Source organism: Knufia obscura (genome assembly GCF_036327395.1).
Source record: "Knufia obscura strain CCFEE 5817 isolate CBS 148926 chromosome Unknown scaffold_16, whole genome shotgun sequence".
Lineage (NCBI taxonomy): Eukaryota > Fungi > Ascomycota > Eurotiomycetes > Chaetothyriales > Trichomeriaceae > Knufia > Knufia obscura.
Window position 1 is genome coordinate 64866 of NW_027042702.1, and position 19796 is coordinate 84661.

General features: G+C 50.9%; 5 protein-coding genes across 5 annotated transcripts; 3 read left to right on the forward strand and 2 right to left on the reverse strand.

Annotated features, from left to right (window-relative positions):
• Positions 1–1816: 1816 nt before the first annotated feature.
• On the forward strand, positions 1817–3047 carry AIM6_3 (Altered inheritance of mitochondria protein 6; the record flags this gene model as incomplete). Its single annotated transcript, XM_064878493.1, has 2 exons — positions 1817–1980; positions 2027–3047. The coding sequence occupies 2 exons, from the start codon at positions 1817–1819 to the stop codon at positions 3045–3047; spliced, it is 1185 nt and encodes a 394-aa protein (XP_064725572.1).
• Positions 3048–10238: 7191 nt separating this feature from the next.
• On the reverse strand, positions 10239–11792 carry PMZ80_010101 (uncharacterized protein; the record flags this gene model as incomplete). The annotated part of the gene is made up of 1 exon (XM_064878494.1): positions 10239–11792. The coding sequence occupies one exon, from the start codon at positions 11790–11792 to the stop codon at positions 10239–10241; it is 1554 nt and encodes a 517-aa protein (XP_064725573.1).
• Positions 11793–12868: 1076 nt separating this feature from the next.
• On the reverse strand, positions 12869–16695 carry PMZ80_010102 (uncharacterized protein; the record flags this gene model as incomplete). Its single annotated transcript, XM_064878495.1, has 4 exons — positions 12869–13123; positions 13175–16508; positions 16565–16614; positions 16666–16695. 4 exons carry the CDS (start codon positions 16693–16695, stop codon positions 12869–12871), a joined length of 3669 nt encoding a protein of 1222 aa, XP_064725574.1.
• Positions 16696–17194: 499 nt separating this feature from the next.
• Positions 17195–17731, forward strand: PMZ80_010103 (uncharacterized protein; the record flags this gene model as incomplete). Its single annotated transcript, XM_064878496.1, has 1 exon — positions 17195–17731. The coding sequence occupies one exon, from the start codon at positions 17195–17197 to the stop codon at positions 17729–17731; it is 537 nt and encodes a 178-aa protein (XP_064725575.1).
• Positions 17732–18015: 284 nt separating this feature from the next.
• PMZ80_010104 (uncharacterized protein) lies at positions 18016–19495 on the forward strand (the record flags this gene model as incomplete). Its single annotated transcript, XM_064878497.1, has 3 exons — positions 18016–18206; positions 18255–19372; positions 19425–19495. The coding sequence occupies 3 exons, from the start codon at positions 18016–18018 to the stop codon at positions 19493–19495; spliced, it is 1380 nt and encodes a 459-aa protein (XP_064725576.1).
• Between the last annotated feature and the right edge of the window lie 301 nt (positions 19496–19796).

Genomic DNA, 19796 nt, shown 5'->3' on the forward strand with positions numbered 1-19796 from the left:
ATACTGCATTGAAAGGTGCCTGCGGCATACAGTGCAGATCTCCGTCAGCCCTAGTCTGGGGTACAGTGGAGAGGATTCGGTTACTGTAGCACGACAGCGGACCGATGACAGATCGATGTCGGTCGCGTGATGTTACTGCAGACAAGCAGTTGAAGTAGCGGAATTGACTGAGCGCTCCCGAGTAGAGTACGTGGTAATCGGCAACGGAGCAAGGCAACAGCATTCCACGTGCAGTTGCCCGACGTTTTAAGCATCCTTGGCGCGACCTAGCGTGCGATAGCCGTGCGCGTATGTATAGAGCGGACCACCGTATTGACAAAAATAGAGCTTCGAGTTCAATTGTCGTTGCCGATCTGGGGCAGGCGACCACATTCCTGTGACAAATGGTACGTGCCTACCCGTTTGCCGTGGAAGAGGAACCGAACATCCAGCTCGGGATTCCGGGTCTTGTAGATAGAGAGTTTCAGACCTCGGAAGCACTATCGCAATGCATATGCCTTGATCACAACATCTCATGGGCTCCACAAATTCCGTGCCCGGTTCGCGGGAGATGGCAGTGCTTCGCGAATTCTATCGCACGGAATTCCTGCTTATACCAGCTGTTCCGCTGAATCGCGGCTCAAGCTTGCGGACAACTACGCTTTACTGGCATCAGATCACTAATGGTAGGTCATGAATTGTCAGGGTATCCCGACGAGGTTTCTTTTGGCTGCTGCCTTTTACTTCTGATACGCTACTTACTGCCAAGGGAGCAGCGGAAATCCTAGCGCTGGCTCCTCCCGACCTAGTGTTCTGCAAAGGCAGATCTTCTCCCGGAGCGGAGAGATGGATCCGCTTTGGTTTTCATAATCATGTTGCCTGGCTTTCGATGCTACACCCTCTGCTAACAGCGGAACAGCCAACAGCAACGAGCCAGTATGCGATATCCCGGCTCCTGATTTACAAAACACGAGACTCGGGATTGGTTCATTGGCACTCATGGCTATGCCGCTATAGGCGGGTTCGTGAGTATGTCGACAACCGACTTGCATACCAAATCCGAACCTCGCGCGGCTATTGCCTAGCATCGCTTTCCTTCCCAAGCATAGTGTATTTATTCCCTGAACTCGAAGCACAGCATGGATCTCGTCAACGTTACAATTGCGTATGCATTGGCTATTTGGTACACCACCACCTATTCGTGGGATTTGAGAAAGTGTGCCGGTTAACCTTCACTTGCGGGTCGAGCTTCAGCTAGGATGATCCACAGCTTCAGCAGGGTTGTCGAGCCCTCACTATGGATCGAGAGAAGATTACTACAACCCCTCTTGCTTGGTCTACCGCTGGAATATTGACACGGGGATATGCTGACCCCAATTTCTGCTGCTACGCTCGTGACGAATGCTGCGCAGAGCACTTCCTTCTTGACTCCAGAAGGATGGTTGCGCTAGGTAGTGTTTCAACTAATGATTAGACAGAACAGCTAAGTCAACACATTCATCTAAGAGATCTACACCACTAAATACACAACTTTGTGTATAGTACAGGCAGCATCATTCTGCCATTCCACTTCGGCTTTGTTCATTGACATGTCACCAAGAATAGCGAAGAAAGCGGAGATCTATTTGTATAAAGGATGGCATGGCAGGACCGACCACGAGGCAAAGAACGTGCGCCACAGCTTTCTTCAAACAAACAAAGGAAGTGACACCACTATTAGCAAGGAAAGCACGAGCCTCTTACTCGATCGGCTGGTTCGAGACACAAGATCTACTCTATGCCAACTGAAGAAGACTTACCACTACTGAGTTACTACCATACTGCTTCCAAACCACACATGGCATCAATGATGAAGCGCATGGGTAGCGAGAACTCATGGCGTCCGTTGTGGCCAGCACAAGACCCCAAGACCAGTCGAACGAGACGCATTACACGCATCAGCCTGACATACCTGCAATGGAGTCTGCTGCTACTTCTTCTAGCCGGCTTGAGCATCCTCATGTGAGTACGTTGCGCCAGTGTCAGTCCGATATTAATCAACTTCCAGTGCCAATATTGTCCTCATTCGCAGTATCCATGCATCCAAGCTACCCGACCTCACCGACAGCGGCGTCGGACGTCTCGTGCAGGACATCAAAGCCCATCGCATCGACCTAAAAGCTCTATTCACCAATCCCAACACACTTAAACCCTATCTCGGGCTCGACGAATCCTTCACACAGGACATCGCCCCAATACCCTGTCACAGCCACAACGACTACTGGCGCACAGCACCACTTTTCGAGGCGTTATCCAATGGCTGCAACAGCGTCGAAGCAGACATCTGGCAAGACCCAAATGACTCTACAAACTTGTTCGTCGGTCACGGAAAGAGAGCACTCGAGCCCGAAAGAACATTGCAGAACATGTACCTTCGGCCCATCCAGGCCATACTCGACCGCGCCTATGAGGGCACCACGACACCATTGCAGGGCGTCTTCACAACCTCCCCTACCACGACGCTCGTCCTCCTAGTTGACTTCAAAACGCCCTCGGAAACCCTGTGGTCAGCCTTCCAAGACTCCCTCGCACCTCTCCGAGAAAAAGGCTACCTTAGAACATGGAACGAGACAAGTCAGTCCATCATACCAGGACCCCTCACAATCGTCGCGTCAGGCGACATCGACTTTACACTCATCACAAATGAGACCACGAACCCCCACCACGACATCTTCATCGACGCGCCCCTCCTCGACCTCGCCTCTAGCAATACAACCTACAACGTCAGCAACTCATACTACGCATCCAGCGCCTTCAACCCCGCACTCGGTGTCAAGAATCTATACCCGTGGCAGTCTCCGTCCACAGCACAGGTTGACACATTACGCGCGCAGAGTACGGCGGCGCAGGACGTGGGACTGCAGGTGCGGTACTGGGATACGCCAGCGTGGCCGGTGAGTCACATGACGGGTATTTGGGAGACGCTGGTTGAGAGGGTCGGTGTGGATGTGTTGAATGTGGATGATTTGGAGCTTGCGAGTAGGTGGGATTGGAGGGTGTGTTGGAGGGGTTTGTGGGGAATATGCTAAGAAGCATAAATGTTCTGATGCACAAATAACGAATTTACGACATGATCTTTTAAAGACTTCATCTTTGAAGTTTATACACTACTAATCTCTCTCACGACTAACGGGTAACACTCTTGCTAATCTAATCGCAGAGGCTGAGAACAAGAATCACACTCCAGCAGCCCAACCGTACAGTGACCTCACGTCCTTTCAGCCCTGTAGAAGTTTCAATGCTGTCGAGCCTAGGATTGCCTCTGAAGCATTATCGTGTCGTGAGGTTACTCGCTGCCGACCAAGTAGCCGTTGACGCTATCTTCCGAATCTTTTGTATAGCTTCATTGTGGCTCCCTACACGCCGCTCGTGACCTGTACTCTTCTAGAACGCCATGCTCGTCGTCTAGCCAGTCCTTGAACGAATCAGAAAGTCGTAAGATCACGTCCGGCTCAAGAGATCAATGTCGATTTTCCTGCCTAGAGTTGCTACCCTCGGTGAAGATCAGTACGTTACCATAGCTAAGGATCCATCGAGATGACCATCTATCGACGCCACAGACCCATAGCCACAGCGTGACCCTTGTTCGCAGCACAACGCTATGCAACCGAATCTTCTGACACGCGACCGTATCCTGACGGTGAGCTGATCATTCCTCTACGTGGTCAAGCTTCCTACTGCACTGTTCATCCCATCCCGCTCGACCAGCGGGGCGCAGGCAGCGTAATAGAAGCAACCAGGGGCATATATCGTTGATGTGATAGATGAAGTAGCGCTTCCCTAGTGAAGGAATTGGCAGCTTTCACTCTCACCGTACGAGTCAGTGGACGCATCGCGGCGAGGAAGCGTGTAGATGTTCGTAACATATCTGTGCGTTCCATCGAATCCTTGGTATTCCTTCACGAGGAATTCTCTGCGTGTGAGCCTCTGCAGTAGCACAGAGCCCTCGAAAGAGCGTACCTCGTTTCTAGTGAGCTTGTTAACATGATGTTCCTGACTGCGTTGGCAGCTAATCGTGAGTCTGTGAACATTCTTACGAGCTTAGTAATCCGTTCGCCTCATTCTCAAAAGAGTTTCGCGACCTTGACTGCTTCACATAGCGTCTAGACTCATATTTGTCCTGTCGCTCTTATCCCCGGCTTGCGCCTCAAATACGGCACCCGCACAGCCGTAAGGAATACTGCTCCAAGAGGCGGCGCACAAGCTTGTTTAGCTTGGTAGGTTGACAAATCGAAAGTGACATTGACGAAGTGCGAAGTCTCGTGAGTATGAAAACAATCCAGTAGAGATGACACCAGAAAGTAGGTGATGTAGGCTCCATTCGTTCTCTTAGTGTATTGCTGTGTAGGCTGGGCAGTAGTACAGGCTGAGTAAAGGCTTGGGATTTGGCTCGTCCACAGCAAGAGGGAGCTCGTGAGATACCAGTATCGGCTGCTTCGTTGTAACGTCCAATTTCACCTCACGATCAAGTTCTTCGTCGGCATCCCGGTCGTGAACATGGTAGATCGAGTCGCCTTCCACGTATCATATCTCAAGAACAGGCTACTGAGAATGTCATTTTATCACTCGCCAGCTTGCATTGGCACTAGAGTCTTCTGCTTCGAGCAAGCCGTGGCTTTCGGGCGCTTTCGAGCTGCCATGATCGAGAGAGGCGGTAGAAAAACCAAGTTTGGACGTATTTTTGGAAGTATACATACATCGGACGCTTCTCAGGCTGCTCGTAGATTGGGAACCTGGTCTATAGGCTCGCACGTTGACGTGTGAGATATCCGCACCAGAAGCCGTGTCCGAGGATATTGAATCTCTACTCTTGCAGATCGTGGTTCTGCTCTTGTCCAGACCTTGGTCGTCGTGAGCAAGAAGAAGTGTGACACCACTGCTTGAGCATAGGCATATAATCCCGGCGTGAAGCCCAGAAAGGATACAACACGATGCGTTGACCACGAACTCAGCGTCATGTAGCTTGCAGCTGTGTGTCTTAGCCGATGCACACCGTGTCGTTGCTACCAAATATCAGAGAAGAGCTCTCTTACACATGAGATCTGGGCTTCCGCGCGCGGATCTGACGTCATAAAGGGGCTCAGGCCGCACCGAAAGGACATGTTGACGACGAGCATCGAGGTTGGTTGCAACCGAGGTGAAGAGTCCTGCCGCTCGTATGAAGAAGAAGGCATCGACTCGTCTCACTCGTTCCAGACAGGGCCATACCCTGGTCAGAGGACCACGCAGCGGCGTGAAACATGACTGCTAATGCGAAGGCGTATCTTGGTCGTTGGGCCAGGTCGTGCATGAAAACGTATGGCTCATCTAGTCGTTTTCACTCTCACGTTCACCTGTCTGCGGCATACAGAAGAGCAGGCCATTCGCCCACTTGAACATGCAGTCTTCGCTATCATCCCGAGTGATGCTTCTTCTCTCGACCGGGCCGTAACACGAGAGCAAGTGTGACCACAAACCGAGGCGTGTGACGATGCAAGATGTAAAGAACGATTGCAGATATCGCTGCTTCCCTGCATACAGCCGTACGTCCCCGTTGTAAGTTCCTAGACCCATAGAAATCATGCGTAGGCCGAGATCGGGCCAACTTCACCGTTGCAGTTGAGCTTTGATGCCAGGCACGACCTTCGGAGCTACCCTAGCAAAATATGGGAATGTTTTCGAACGGCAGCATCGTAACATATTTGTATCACAGAGACAGCATAGCAGATGCTGCTCCTCTAGCAGAAGACACCAACCCACTAGACGTAGAATGTCTGTACGCGGCCGTACAGGTTTCGAAAATTGGTCTTCGCAAGAAGCACTTGAAGTCGGACTCGCCAGAAGGACAACCAGCTGAAGGGCAACAATGGTTACGGTAGCCTTCGTTCGGTATCTGTAGAACCTCATAATCGTTATAAAGCGGGTAGTAGCGGACAAACTGTGGATTTCCACGAGCAAGCCGCTCTGGATGACGCACCGATGCCACACCTCCGCAGAGTCGATAGTGAGGGACATAGCACATGTCTCGCGTTGCGACATTCTTCTATACCCCACGTGTACCTTCAGGGAAGCAATCACAAGATAGACAGAGTGGTGTGCCAACGACATGGCTGTGGCAAAGGATGGTTAGAGACAGGTGTGGGTAGATCAGGCCAGTAAGTGATGATGCCACGGATGTCATGGTGCCCTTAGCAGGAGCACCAGGGATACCATGGACGCTCAGCGACTCTAGCTCCGTGTCAACGTGACAGAAGCTGGCCGTAGCAAAGCTTCAGTATCTGACGCTCCTCAAGTCAACACGGCGTAGGTTTCTCGGCCTAATGCGTTGACCATATTCGACACCATGGTGGCAAGACGTAGGTCCTGTAGCCTACAAGACGGAGACCATAGTCCGCGGATGCGGGAAGCTGTGATGTTTTGTGCACCGGAGCGCGCCAGTATACGGCATACCAGCCGACGAACACAACCGCACAGCCGTAGCTCTGTTCCAGTGAAAGTCCGACATGGACAGCATAGCAAGCGATTCGCGTAGGAGAATTTCCACCGGTACCCGTAGGAAAGTCTGCGTCCATCTCTGCCACCATCTTGAAATGATTTAGGCAGCTCGATGATCCCTTGAAAGGAATGCCGGACTTCGTCCTGGCGATGGTAGACAGCACAGCCGCCGTGCGCACACGCATCAAAAGAGACGATGTTGGGCAGCCCGGGTCGACAGCGTGGCATACTAGGTGTATATTCCAGGACATGCTGACGCTGTCAAACCTGTCTGGAGTCTGAGCTTTCTCGAATCTTCATTCTTGCGGCACGAATGTTGACCGAGGTCCACATCGCGGCACAGACACGTAGGTGAAAGATTAGAGGCGGACACATAGATCGAGACCCTTCTCCGCATCCACGGCTCCAGGTGATATCTGCGCAGGAAATGCCTATTATGTGGGCGTGTGGTTGTCCGACAGGCGACCACCACGAACGTCAAGACTCGAATTATGGCGCTAGCCCGCATCCTTGAAGCATAATGAAGACAAGAGCGGAAGCCATGCACATTTCTCGCCGTAAAGTTGTACTTCCAATGTGTGACAACGTGAGCTCACAACACCGTAGCCAGGTTTCGCAAAACCCAAGCAAGGCAGCCAGTCGTACCTTAGTTTCGCAGTCTGTGAAGCCATCACTCGTACCGGACATATGAGTCAGCAGAGCCACGTAACTAAAGACACAAATGCATGGCGACGAGCAGGCTGCGTCAGCAAAGCGAAGCCAAGAGTCAAGTTCCTTCAAATACTGCCTAGCTATGATTTTCTCTGCGCAGATATCGCAACAGTTTGAAGTCGACAGTCGTAGCTCATGATAGAATGTGAGTTACATATGAGCACTTCACATCATGCAGCCCCACCGAAGGTGTCTGTAGACATCGCTAAGGTAGGCTGGGAGCCCAAGCAGTGCGACGTAGTCGTTCTCCACCGCATAGAGAATGGTGGGGTCTATCGAGAAATGTTTCGGATGCAATGTTGACTACCACTGCGAAGGGCCACTTGGCAAGCGTAAATTTGTCCTTGTTTGCGTGACACAGCCCATGTCCATAGAGTATTTGGTGCAAGGTAGAAGAGAGGACTCTATCTGGATTCGAAGACCGTTCTGAAAGATTCATAGTTTGCCCTCTGTTGAGGATGTGTGTATCGACCGAGAGGCAGAAGCAGCCGTACAAGTGGACGAGTACCCACTCACGGTGAGCCTTCACATGCTGCCGCCGAACCAGTCGAGTCGTAAACAATCTGAATCGTCGCATCATTGCAGCAGAGCATCAGGTAAAGGTGAGATGATGTAGCGAATGCATGTACGTTCGACTATCGCTTCCAAACCTGGGGAATCCAGGCAGCCGGCAGCACGCCGTAACATGAGGCCCGTCTTTTTCGACGTGCTTAGGAAGCTTTCTTCCTGCCGTGTTGAATGACTCCCGTGGTCACAAGCCTGCCAGTGGAGTGCCAGCGTCCGGTCGTGCAACTTGACAGATTGCGCTGACGAGCATGAAATTGGACAGACCATTACCGTAAGCAGCAGCGCAGTAAGGACATAAGACGAGGTTACAAGCCAAATCAGATCCAGGCAGTAGAATCACTGCAGATGCTGTCGGCCAAGGTGCGCATCCGCATCATGGTAGGAGCTTGATTGAAGCCATTCACAAAAGGCCATCAACTTGCCACATATCGACTGGTGAGCTGTTGCGGTCGTTCGTATGTCCTCGTGAACCATCGTTGGTCTGAGTATCGACGGCCGCCCTTGCTACGACGCACACAAATCGTTGGATGCAGAATTTGGCATCTGTTAAACTGCGCTGTGTGGATAAAAGCACGTGGGTTTTTGGCTGCATTGCGGACGTCGGTCGTATATGTATGGCTACAGTCCGACTTGGGCCGGACTTGGCTTGAATCATTTCTGGTGGAAGTCCATTGTCAAATGGCGGACCTCGCTCCAGCATGGCTTGTGCATGTGAGAGCGTCTAGGATGATCGTCTCGAACGGTAGGCTCGTGGATTCCGATGTGGTTCGTAGAGAAAGAACGAACGTGTCAACGAAGAGTGTGGTCGCTTTTTCGCGAGCGCAATGCTTTTCAACGCGCCCTGATCTCGAATAGTACTCAGATAGGTGTGATCCGATTGTTCAGGACGGGTCATACTCCCTCCCCGCGTACGCATAGTTGCCTGCTTCGATGTCGATAGCAGAACGATATGACTCATCCATACCATGCTGAATATCTCTTCGGGACTGTGACTTCATCTCGCAGTGCTATACTCGTTAAAGTAGTGCCATCGAGCATTTTTATTTCGAGAAGGCCCACGGATATCTCCAGAATCTCATCTAGTCGAAAGACAGAGCATTCTGCTCCGCGTGGGCGTCTTTCAATGTTTGCGCCAGCTTCAGGGTGGATATCATCCGGGCATAGTCAGCTGGGGAGTTTCGTCGAAATTTTTCTTCGCGTCTGTAAGTCCTGGATCGATTTGGCTGTTCTTGATGGAATGATAACGCTCGCGAAAAGCTATATTCGTGCGCCACATACCAACTTTCTCCTCTTCATCCTGAGTGTCGATATATGAGACCTGAAAGGACATGATGATACCATGCAGCTCCATCATCTCTGTATCATTATCGTCTCTGACAAGGTCTTGCCTATGACGCATGTCCTTAAATATCAGCGTACAGAATCCAGGACCGTCACCTTGCTGGAAACACTCGTCCAAAGGTTGGTGAAAAGCCATACTACCCCGTGATTGTATTCGATCTTGCACAAGGTCAAAGCCGCACACGAACACGCCGTGCCCGAGCTTTCATGGACTTCCACTTTCTGCGCGTACCACTTAGGGCCGGGATGTGTAGAGCAGAAGCCACAAAGACCGCAAAAAATGAAGCACGAAGCGTAGATGAAGAGCGAACGTAATCGATCTCGCTAGAATCTGCAAGACCATCGTGCTCGTGCTTCAGTACATAGCAAACGCGAGTAGACAGATATTGAGACAAGATGTCCACTACCTAGCTGAAGAAATGTAGAACAGCTGCTCGTATCAAAAACCACGTTGAGGTTGCAGACGCTTTGGTGGGCTCCGGATGCTTGGCAATGTGGACTGTGGTAGCCACAGAACAGCAGCACACACGTAGACTTTGCCTTCCACCTAAAGCATAAAGCAGACACATCCGGTGCCCAACGCTTCGTGCGTGGACCTCTTTAAAGGCTTTTGGAACAATCTGAACCATGTGAACCACGACCAGAAAACCCAGGATTCTTGTGCATATCCATGCATGAACTTTTGTCAATTTGCTATCTGGGACTTCGAAGACTAAGAAAGATAGAGACATCTTCGCTGTAGAGAGGAGAATTGCAGCATGGCATGGCGTCAAGCAGAAGCCTTGTGTATCTCTTCGCCGATCGTCTGGCGCTGAAATGATTCCCGCATCCGTACAGCAGACTTCTTCACGACCCCGTAGACGTCAGAAAATGAGTACCAAAGACTTTGGTAGTGACATGGTTGAACGTCTCCCCGGAAATCCGTGGAGAATTTCTTCCAGGTTTCTGCTCCCACTCCGTAACACCAAGTCGTTCATAGCAAAAGCGCGCAGACAGCCACCCAAACCATAGGCTCTTGTGACCATAATCCACTCGACCGTGGTCGTAATCGTAAAGACAATCTGAGTGAGCCGTGGGTGCCAAACCAAGAAGAACCGTAAGTATATGGGGAGGTCAAAATTCGCCGCCTAAGCAGCGATCTCAGCCCCATCAACCTTCCTCCCACCCATACTCCCCTTCTTGCTGCGACCAGACTTCTTCCGACCATGACCATGAGCAGTCGGCGAATACTTCTCATATCCATCAGAAACAGAATCACGGAGCCTCTCCTTTGCAGAAGCAACAGCAGAGTTCTGCATCCGTGCCAAATCAGCCTGCTCCTCTTGACTTTTGTGTCGAGCCAAGACCTCAGCATATTCTGCTGCCTCGGCCATGTCGCGTTTCTTATTCTCTCGCTCGAGTTCAGCTTCGTAATCGGAGACGTGAGAGCTTCGGCGGGAGTGAGAGGTCATGTACTCTGAGACGCTGTCGTTAAGGGTAGAGTTGTTGGCGAAGGACTTCCATTTCGAAGTGGCTACGTGAGCAACCCTTCCACTTGTGGCATTCGGCGTAGCAATGTCAACAGATGTGCTTGATGGACTGCCGGTCTGCGCCAAAGTGCTCGAGACGGAGATGTCAGCATCGGAACCAGATCGCGTAGGAGTGGGAACTGTCTCTGAGTACGGTGCCAATGGAGCGAACTTGCTGTTGAGGAGACTGTTGGTGGGCTTGATAGACGGCGAAGGCGGAGCGCTGGAAAGGAGGTCATTGACAAGAAGTGCTTTTGAATGAGTGACACTGCTGGGTCGGACCACTGCGTTGCCATTCATTCTTCGTGGAGGATGACTTCTAATCGGATGAGAAGTTGATCGACTCATAGGAGCAGAAGGTGGACCACGAGACCCTCTGGTCGGAACTGCTGGACCAGGGCCAGATCGCCAATTACTCTGCATGAGCGATGACTGAGACGGGCCTCGAATATGAGCACCAGACCCTGGAACCGCGGTGAGCTTGCCGATACCATGTTTCTCACGGTACCACTTAGGGATGTCCTGGAAGCCAAGCGCATTGAGAAGCTCGATGTTATCAGTTGGCATCTCGTGCTTGTAGAGACATCCTTGCTGAGCATAGTCGCACTCACCCGTGCTCATCCAGTGTGAACAATACACCTTCTTCCCTGGCAGTGGAAGACGAGTCCCAGACTCAGGTAGCTTCTTCCAGGAAGGAAGTGGGTCGTGCTTACCGAAGGCTTCCAACACCTTGGACGAACCTTCAGCCGCGGAAGGAGTCTCGACTCTGTGATTCGATATATTTGTTTCATCATCGGAGCCTGGCTTCTGCTCTTCGATGCCATAGAACTTCTTCGGCCCAGGGAATATCTTGTCGATTGCTGGTCGTGATGCAGAAATATTGATGTCGCTACCTGAAGCTGAAGGAGATGGTGTGGGAGGTCGAAAAGAAAGGTCGTGTGTTTGAATTGGAGCAGGTTGAGCCGTGGCCTTGTTGAGGTCCAATACATGGTATGTCTGATGTCGGGATTCAGCTTTGCCAACTCCTTTCATCTCCATGACGTCTTCCATGGTCAAGACTCGTTGCACGCCTTCGATTCGAATGTTGTGTGGAAGCTCATCCATGGCGATGAGTGGTATAGCGACATTGTTGGGTCGTAGGACATAGAACTGTGGCTTGAGTACTTCACCCATGGTAACGATGGAAAGGGTGATATTGCTAATCTATGTGATGAGCTGATATCGATCGATTGTCCTCAATATATGTCACGGAGAATGATGAGAGGGCTTCCGATCTGTGAAATTCACTGCAATGGATATGATGAAGAAAGAATCCTGGGAACACCGGAATGAGGAGGTTTATGAAGGCTGGAACCAATCGATTGTCCGTTTGTCACTGGAGAGTTCTGGCTGGGAGCTGAGACGTTGTTTGAACCCTCAAACAGTGATTCTAGGCAGATACGACAATTCACACAACAAATGAAGTCTTCATACACGCCAATGCCGAAAGGAAACGTGATCAGTATCTCTGAGCGTCTGGTGTCAGTGCCTTACAGAGAGAGGGGGAGTGCCTGTTTGTAAGGATTCAATGGCGGAACAACTTCTGAGGCTGAGAGCTCCAAGCGTCCGTCCCAGTGTGCAAAAAAAATGCATTGTGGCAGCAGCCAAATCTGCAGACAGTCAGCAAACGGAGGGCGCCTGCATGACTGACCGATCGAGCCTGGTATCATGGTTGGATACGTCTGTAAATATGGTCTATGTGCTGCAGAACGGGCGTGTGATGCAATCAAACGACCAATCTTTGAAACTGGGCTGCAAACTTCCGAAACCGCATCGACGCGCATCACACCCGTGTGTTGAGATGTGCTTCATTGATGATCTTGTGAATGCAAAACCCAGCATATAGATCAGCGCACAATGCATACGCGGTCCCGGTGTGCTTCACGTTCTGTTCGAGGATGTGTGGGAAGGAGAAGAGAAGTTTGGGACGCGCAAGCAGGGTCAACAAAACCCGGCAGACTTTCCGTCTTCTTTGTGGAGGCCGCTCCTGCCGCTCCTGCCGACCAGATTGTGGCAGGAGTAGAAGCAGGCCTGGGCATAAGGAAAATAGCTACATGCTGAGATGATTGGCAAAAGCATGCATTCGAGGCCGTTGTAAGCCGTGGCTGGGTCAACAAGTGGTTGGCAACCTCATGCTAGTCAGGTTTTGATGGGGTCCCAATTCGTAACAGTGAGTCTATCTCTTCTCGTGGCTACAAAACTCATCACATTCATAGTCCTTGTACCCATAACCTTAATCCACTGGCAGCAGCACCAATCTCACAGACTTCACAAACTTTGCAGACCTGCCCTTTGTAGTCTGTCTGGTACTTGGCACCATCGAACGGACAGCTCACACTCTGACTTCCACTATAAATCGGCGTGTACGATGCCGCACAGATGTCGAAGTCGGCAAACTGGTCGTACTCGATGTCAATTTGATCTGTCGAACCGGATCGTTCGCATTGTTGTTTGGTTTTCTTTGCCTGAGAAGCATTTGTTAGCAAGAGTTACTGGTGAAAGATGTCTACACATACCTGGTCCACAAGCTTTGTAGCGCCACCATTCGCCAGGACTCTGTTGGCAAATGATAATGCACTCGAAAACTGTTTGTTCTGGAAAGCAAGTCTCATGGCAGCCATCAATGCCAGTTGCCGATGCGACACATCGAGCTTGGGCACTGTGAAATATGCTGATAGCTCTAGCTGTCGCTTAAGGCTATCTTCTCCTCCTACTGAGGCTATCGATCTTCTTTCGAGTTCAATACTCATAGCCACAACATATTCCATGGACTTGCTGATGAGTGCTTTCGCATCGTCGACTTGCGACTGCGAGCCAACGACATTGACTATCAATGCCTGTAACAAGCTCTTGAATGTCGCAACACCATTCTCGAGTTTGTTTGTCTTCATCGCGGTATAGCCTTCTTGAAGGTCGATCGTGGTGAGAGCTTCTAAGTCTCGGGGTATAACTGGTAGCGCTTTGCGTGTCTCTGTCTCGTCAACATTTCGTCTCATGTAGTTGACTATGGCTGGCATGCCTGCACTTGCGGGCAAGAATGTCCTAGATGCTTGGTAGATCTCCAAAAATCGTGGCTTGAGTGGTGCAAAATTCACTGCGCCCACTTGCCTGTTTAATAATTGCATAGCAGATTCAAACGAGCCTCCAGCAACGTGGTCTGCGGCTAAAGGTGAGTTTCGAGACCAGATTTCGGCTTCGGAGCTACCTGGCCCTGTGGCGTCGATGGGTGCGTCTGGATTATCGACATTGACGAAGTCGGAGTCGTCACCTGCAGTCTCAAGCCCAGCATCATCGCCCATGTCCCATGCATCGCCGACGTCGTCCTCCTCTCTGGTGGCGAGGCCATCCTTAGCTGCCGCCACGACAGGCACGTCCTCCTCAAGCAGATCGGGCTCTGTCTCATCGACCGCACCACCAACTTCACCGAGGAGGGCCTTTTCGAACGACGAATGGGCAGCCTCCTTGACGGGCCAATTTGATTTGTGCGTAGGAACGATGGCTCGTGGTGTGTTCAAAGAAGCGCCGCCGTCAGGCATGGTGATTCGGTCGTCAGTCAAACCTGTCATCTCTAGTATCGACTCGCACTCTTCTGTCATTCCATGTGACTTGGCAGTCAAGTAGGCAAGCGGATACAGGTCGATCTCCTTGAACATTTGTATCCTGCTTTCAATGTCTCCAAGGTATAAGGCGTTTTGAAATCGTGATACGAAGTCGCCTCTGTGCTCGGCGATCTTGGCCATTCTCGTCAGCTTTTCTTCGTCACCGGTGCAAAGGTAGAGGAATGAGAGTTTGTCGAAGTTGCGCAGTTTCTGGTAAGTCATCTCCACGATTTGGTGGTTGCCATGCTTGAGTGCTTCTGAACCGAGTCGCGTCCAGATCTTTGGCTTGTCCAGTTCCTTCGCCATCTCGGTGGCCACTTCTAGATTGCCGCACTCAATAGCTAGCTCGAATCGCGTTTGAGGATCTTGCACGAACTGAAGGGCAATCTCCGGATATCCTTTCTTCTGCAAGTACGAGATAATGCTTTGACCAACCAAACTCGATGTCTTGATTATTTGCAGCATCTCGTCGTAGTTGCGCTTTACCAAAGCGAGCTTGAATCTGTATTCTGTAGGGTCAATTGTGAGCACTCTTGGCTTAGCAGCACGGTCTAGGCAGTATACGCTTCGCGCTTTGACCTTAACCAGATACATTGTTTGGTCGAGGGTCCTGACGATGCCGTTGTCGCCATTAAGGAGGGTGTATTTGATGTGATTGAGTGTGGAATAGAGCAGAACACCGGAATCGTCCCATGTTGCGCTCTTGATCCTGATGGTTTCGTGCAGCGTGCTGACTTGTTCGAGCTGCTTGTTGACGATTGTGACGTTATGCTTGCTCAGTAGAGCCGCGTACATGCCGTCATTCGACCAGGACACATACTTCACTCCTGCCACTGCAAGCTCCGCTAATTGCTTCTTCTGCTGAATGTCGAAGAGCACAACATTGGTCGGTGTGAGACATAGTAAGCAGCCAGTACCTCCAAAGACCACATCTGTTGTACCTGGAGGCGCCTTAAACGACTTGGTTGTAGAGTTACTCAAGTCCTTGATGTCGACGTTCTGTGTCGATGTGCTGAAGACAGCAAACCGATTTCTAGCAACGAAGACGGCAGCATTTCCAGTCCCCTTTTTCATGTCTGTCGGATCTGAGCCGCCTATGGCGTCTTTCGGGAGAGTAATCAGCTCATATGTGCCGTTATCAACAGGCGACGTTACCAGGACAGATCTCTCAGCTGGATTGTAAGACAAGGTTCTCGGCGGTACCCAGCTGTTCCCAAATTTCCGCAGAGACAGATGTGATGGAGACTCGACATTCTTGGTGAAATCGTAGGACTTGATGTGCTTGTCTTTTGTGACGTAAAAGATTGTGTTCTGGTATAAATTCGATGCTGGCCTCTCTCGCTCGAGCTTGAAGACCATAACACCATTGTCATGGCCAGCTGCAAACAGGTTGATTTCCGGGTGTGCAGCGATGACCCAGAAGCGGTCGTTCTCTCTTTTGAAGGATTGTACAGGTGTTCTCTTGTTCAAATCCCACACTCTTACTGTCTTGTCCTCGCCGACCGAAAGTATAAGGTCTTGGTGAGGATGGAAGAGGCAGGCCGATGCATTTTGGAAATGACCTCGACATGTGTCCACCTCCCAAGCTTTTGTCTCGCTCATGCGCCAGAGTTTGATCAACCGATCGTCACCCGCAGAAACAATGAGAGGCAGTGTCGGGTGGAAAGAGACCCAGTTCACGCCTCGATCATGACCTTCCAGCACAAACTTGACGACCGCATCAGTGTTTCCAAACATATCTGCCTGCTGCTGATTTGCCCTCGCCATCTGGTCCTCGAAACTCATTGATGTTGGTGCGGAATGCTTCTTGCGCAAGCCGGAGATATCCCAAACTCTTACTGACTGGTCTAGCGAAGCCGAGACAATCAAATCCTCCTTGGGGTGAAACTGAGCGCACATGGCGTAGTGGTTATGGCCGGTCATGGTGCATATGAGTGATCTGTTCTGCCAATTCCATATTCGTATTGTTTGATCGTCGGAGGCAGACAATATCCATGGCAGCTCGTGGTGGAAGAAGACTGTGCGCACATAATCGAGGTGACCATTCAAGGTGAACAGACACCGCCTCGACTGGTATGACCATACTTTAATTTTGTAGTCGTCTCCTCCTGACACGAACAGAGGTTGGGTGGGGTGGAAGTCGATGCCTCGGACAGGGCCATCGTGCTCTTCAAAACGGTCGATCAGCGTTCCCATGCGATAATCCCATAGCTGAATGGTCGAGGAATGTAACGAGACTAGGATCCATGGCCTGCAAACCATTTGTTAGAGACGGTAATGGCAACGGTGTGGGGGCCTATTTCATACCTCTTTGGGTGGAAAGCAATACCCTTCGCCCTCGAGGACTTGGATTCGAACTATGCTACAGTCAGCAAGTATACTCGGCCATTGTCCGCAGTGGTAAGTACTTTTGTGAGCATACTGGGCGAAGAAGCCATATTGGCTGGAGGAGGGTGGTTGTGCTCAGTACAGGGAGATGAGTCCTTTCGGTCAGTGTCGTATCATAACTTTTGCGCCGTAACTTTCTGCCACATATGCTCGCTTCCTGCCTCAGCAGTTGGACCAGTTGAACACTTGGTCTGTTCAGTATTTGGTAGGGGCTCCGAATGCGAGGCTGTACCAAGCAGCCTTATCGGGGTGTGGGCGTCTTCGGCTGCCAAGGTTGGTGCCTGAGGCGTTCGAGTCATCATTCGGATTCAAGTAGTATGATTTTGGCATTGAGGACGAAGAGCACGAGATACTTCCTGTCGACAAATCACACCGCGATTACCGCTTCGGTGTCTTTGTCGGGCAGTACTAATCAGCAAACATGCGTGCCCACAGCCTATCTTCCCAAGAAATCAATAGCAGGCTTGCTGTGACATGAAAAACTTCATGGAAGGTAAACGTTCACGAGAAGTTGTACTACTCAAAAACCAATATATTCATTGACCTGCGATGGCGTCTACCAGCGAAGATGCGAAGTTATCATACCGCCGCAGCAAGCGTCTTCGCAAAGACTCATCTAGTGAATTATCTATCGAGGAATTGCTCCCGGATGATATGGGTTATGATGCAGATGTTGAGGCTCTTCACCCTGACATTTACGAGGAACCCGAATCAGACACTGAGAGCATAGCTACACCGAAGAGGAAGTTCCACACCATTGACGAGGAGCTCGCCGCGAGGATGAAGCACCTTGGTCACGAAAGATCAGGCACGAATAGTCCGCAAAAGGCTACCAGTGCGCGCGGTCGGAAACGAAGGATCTTACACGAAGAAGTGGTGCAGTCAAGGAGAGGCAGAACTTCTGACCTGGAAGTAGTTGAGCTTGTCGAGAGGTCGAACACTTCGCCGCCGAAGAAAAGGATGAAGCGAAGTCGTCCCAGCAGTCTCAACCACATGTCTGATCGATCACGACAAAGACTTTCTGAAGACATCGATAGAATGACCACGGATCGGACAGAGGTGAATGATGCTATGGACACTACTTGATAAGGAGACTGCACAACAGAACTTGAGCATTGGGCTCTCCGCAACGCGTGTCGCGTCGGCGTGGAAAGCGCGTTCTACTAGCGCGAATATCCGACGAATGATGTCACTTCATCGTACCTGCTCCAAAGGTTATGTTCAACCTCGATCAAGCTGCAATACTATTGCTGTTGTGACTGCCACTCCTCTTGACTGGTATACCCCTGAAAGCTCTTCTTTCCTGCCCATACTTGATCTCTGCTGCACTTTGTACATCATTCTCTGCTATCATCACTGCAATATCCATCATGGCACGTAGATCAACAAGAATTGCATCCTCGCAGTCGCAACCAGACTCAAGTCCACCCAAACCTCAAAGCTCACCTGCCTCCGCGGGCAACAAGCGCAAAGCTGCGCCCGGATCGTCCCCGGTCGCGAAGCGCGGGAAGAAAGATGCAAAGGAGCAGAAGACCATAGAGGAGTCCATGGACGTTGATACGTGAGTTGGATACCTCCTTGTTAGGACTTTTCACTAACCGATTTACAGGAACGACGCCGAGCAGCCGAAGCCTGAAGAATCAAAGGCCGATGAGCCTGCAGAAGAGCCCAAAGCCGAGGCTGCGGAGAAGACAGAGGAAACTGCCAACGAGGAGCCAGAGACATCGACAGACAAGCAGGACGATCCTGCAAAGGACGATCAAGCCAATGGCCATGAGGAAGTCCAGAATAGTCAAGCAACGAAGGATGAACAGCATACTGAAGCCAAAGAAGACGCCGAGCAACCAACCGAGTCGAAAGATGCGGAGGCCAAAGAAGAGCCCGAAGACCAACAGCCATCTGCCAACAATGAAGTGAAGGATACCGCCAACGGAGACAATGCTGTTGAACCCAATGCTCGTGACGGCGACGTCCCTGCCTCCATTCTCGAGAAAGGCATCATGTACTTCCTCACTCGTGGGCGTGTCGGCATTGACGATCCAAAGAACGTACAAGACATTCAGCGTTCATTCCTCATCTTGCGGCCACTTCCGCATGGTGCAAAGCTTTCTGACGGTCCAATCGGGGATGACAAGAATTGCAGACTGATTGCTATCCCTAAGAAGATGCTGCCTCTATCTGGTAATGATCGCTGGACAGCTTTCGTTGAGACGTCGAATGTTTCATTCTCGGAGCTTAAGGAGAGCTTCATGAAGAGTAACGACTATACCACGCAGACGGGACCAAGACATACGCCAGCTGCAGCACCCGTAGCAGAAGGTGTTTATGCCATCACAACTACTGGTCGGGAGTCGCATCTTGCATACATTATCACCCTTCCCGAAGAGCTTGGGGATATCCAGAATGACCTCGGTCTGCGGTCACAAGGCTCATTCGTAACATCTGTCAAGAATCCACAGGCGCCGGGACCAGCAAACGCCGATATTGGAAAGGACCCTGGCTACAGTCAGGAGCTCATGAACGACTTCAGGGGCCTGAGATGGTCAGCTCTAAAGCCAGATCATCTGAACTATGAGGGCTGCCAGTTTCTCATGATTGGGGAAGGCGAACAAGGTCTAGACAAGGCAACCGAACAGCAAGCGGGCGATGAGAAGAAGGAAGAAACGCCAATGGAAGAGATGCAAAAGCTCGAAGGTGAAGATGAGATACGTGTAGAGCATCTAGACGGTAAGTTGCGTCACTGTCAACGCAAGACTGGTTATGCTAATCGTATCTGTAGGTGAAGATGCCGTCTTTGCGGACTTGGGAACAAATGCCAAGGACTATCCCCCCCTTCAGTCCACGTGGTAGTTGTGGATGAAATGTCAGAAATGCCGACTTTGCCATCTTATGAGCTTGGACTTCAGCCTGTAAGGCCGGTCGCTGAGCGCCCCGATTTGGCCAGCATCATGAATAAGTCGCAAGCAGAAGTGGAATCGTGCCTGCGCCGAGAAGGACTCTATGAGGTTTCCGTCAATGCGCTTGCGGTTAGCAAGAAGTGTGTAGAAAAGTCCAGGCGCTGAGTACTGTAATATATCTGTCAATCCGGGTGGCTGTTCTGTACATTAGCATGTCCGAATCATAGTCCCGGAACGAACCAGTTTCTTTCCAG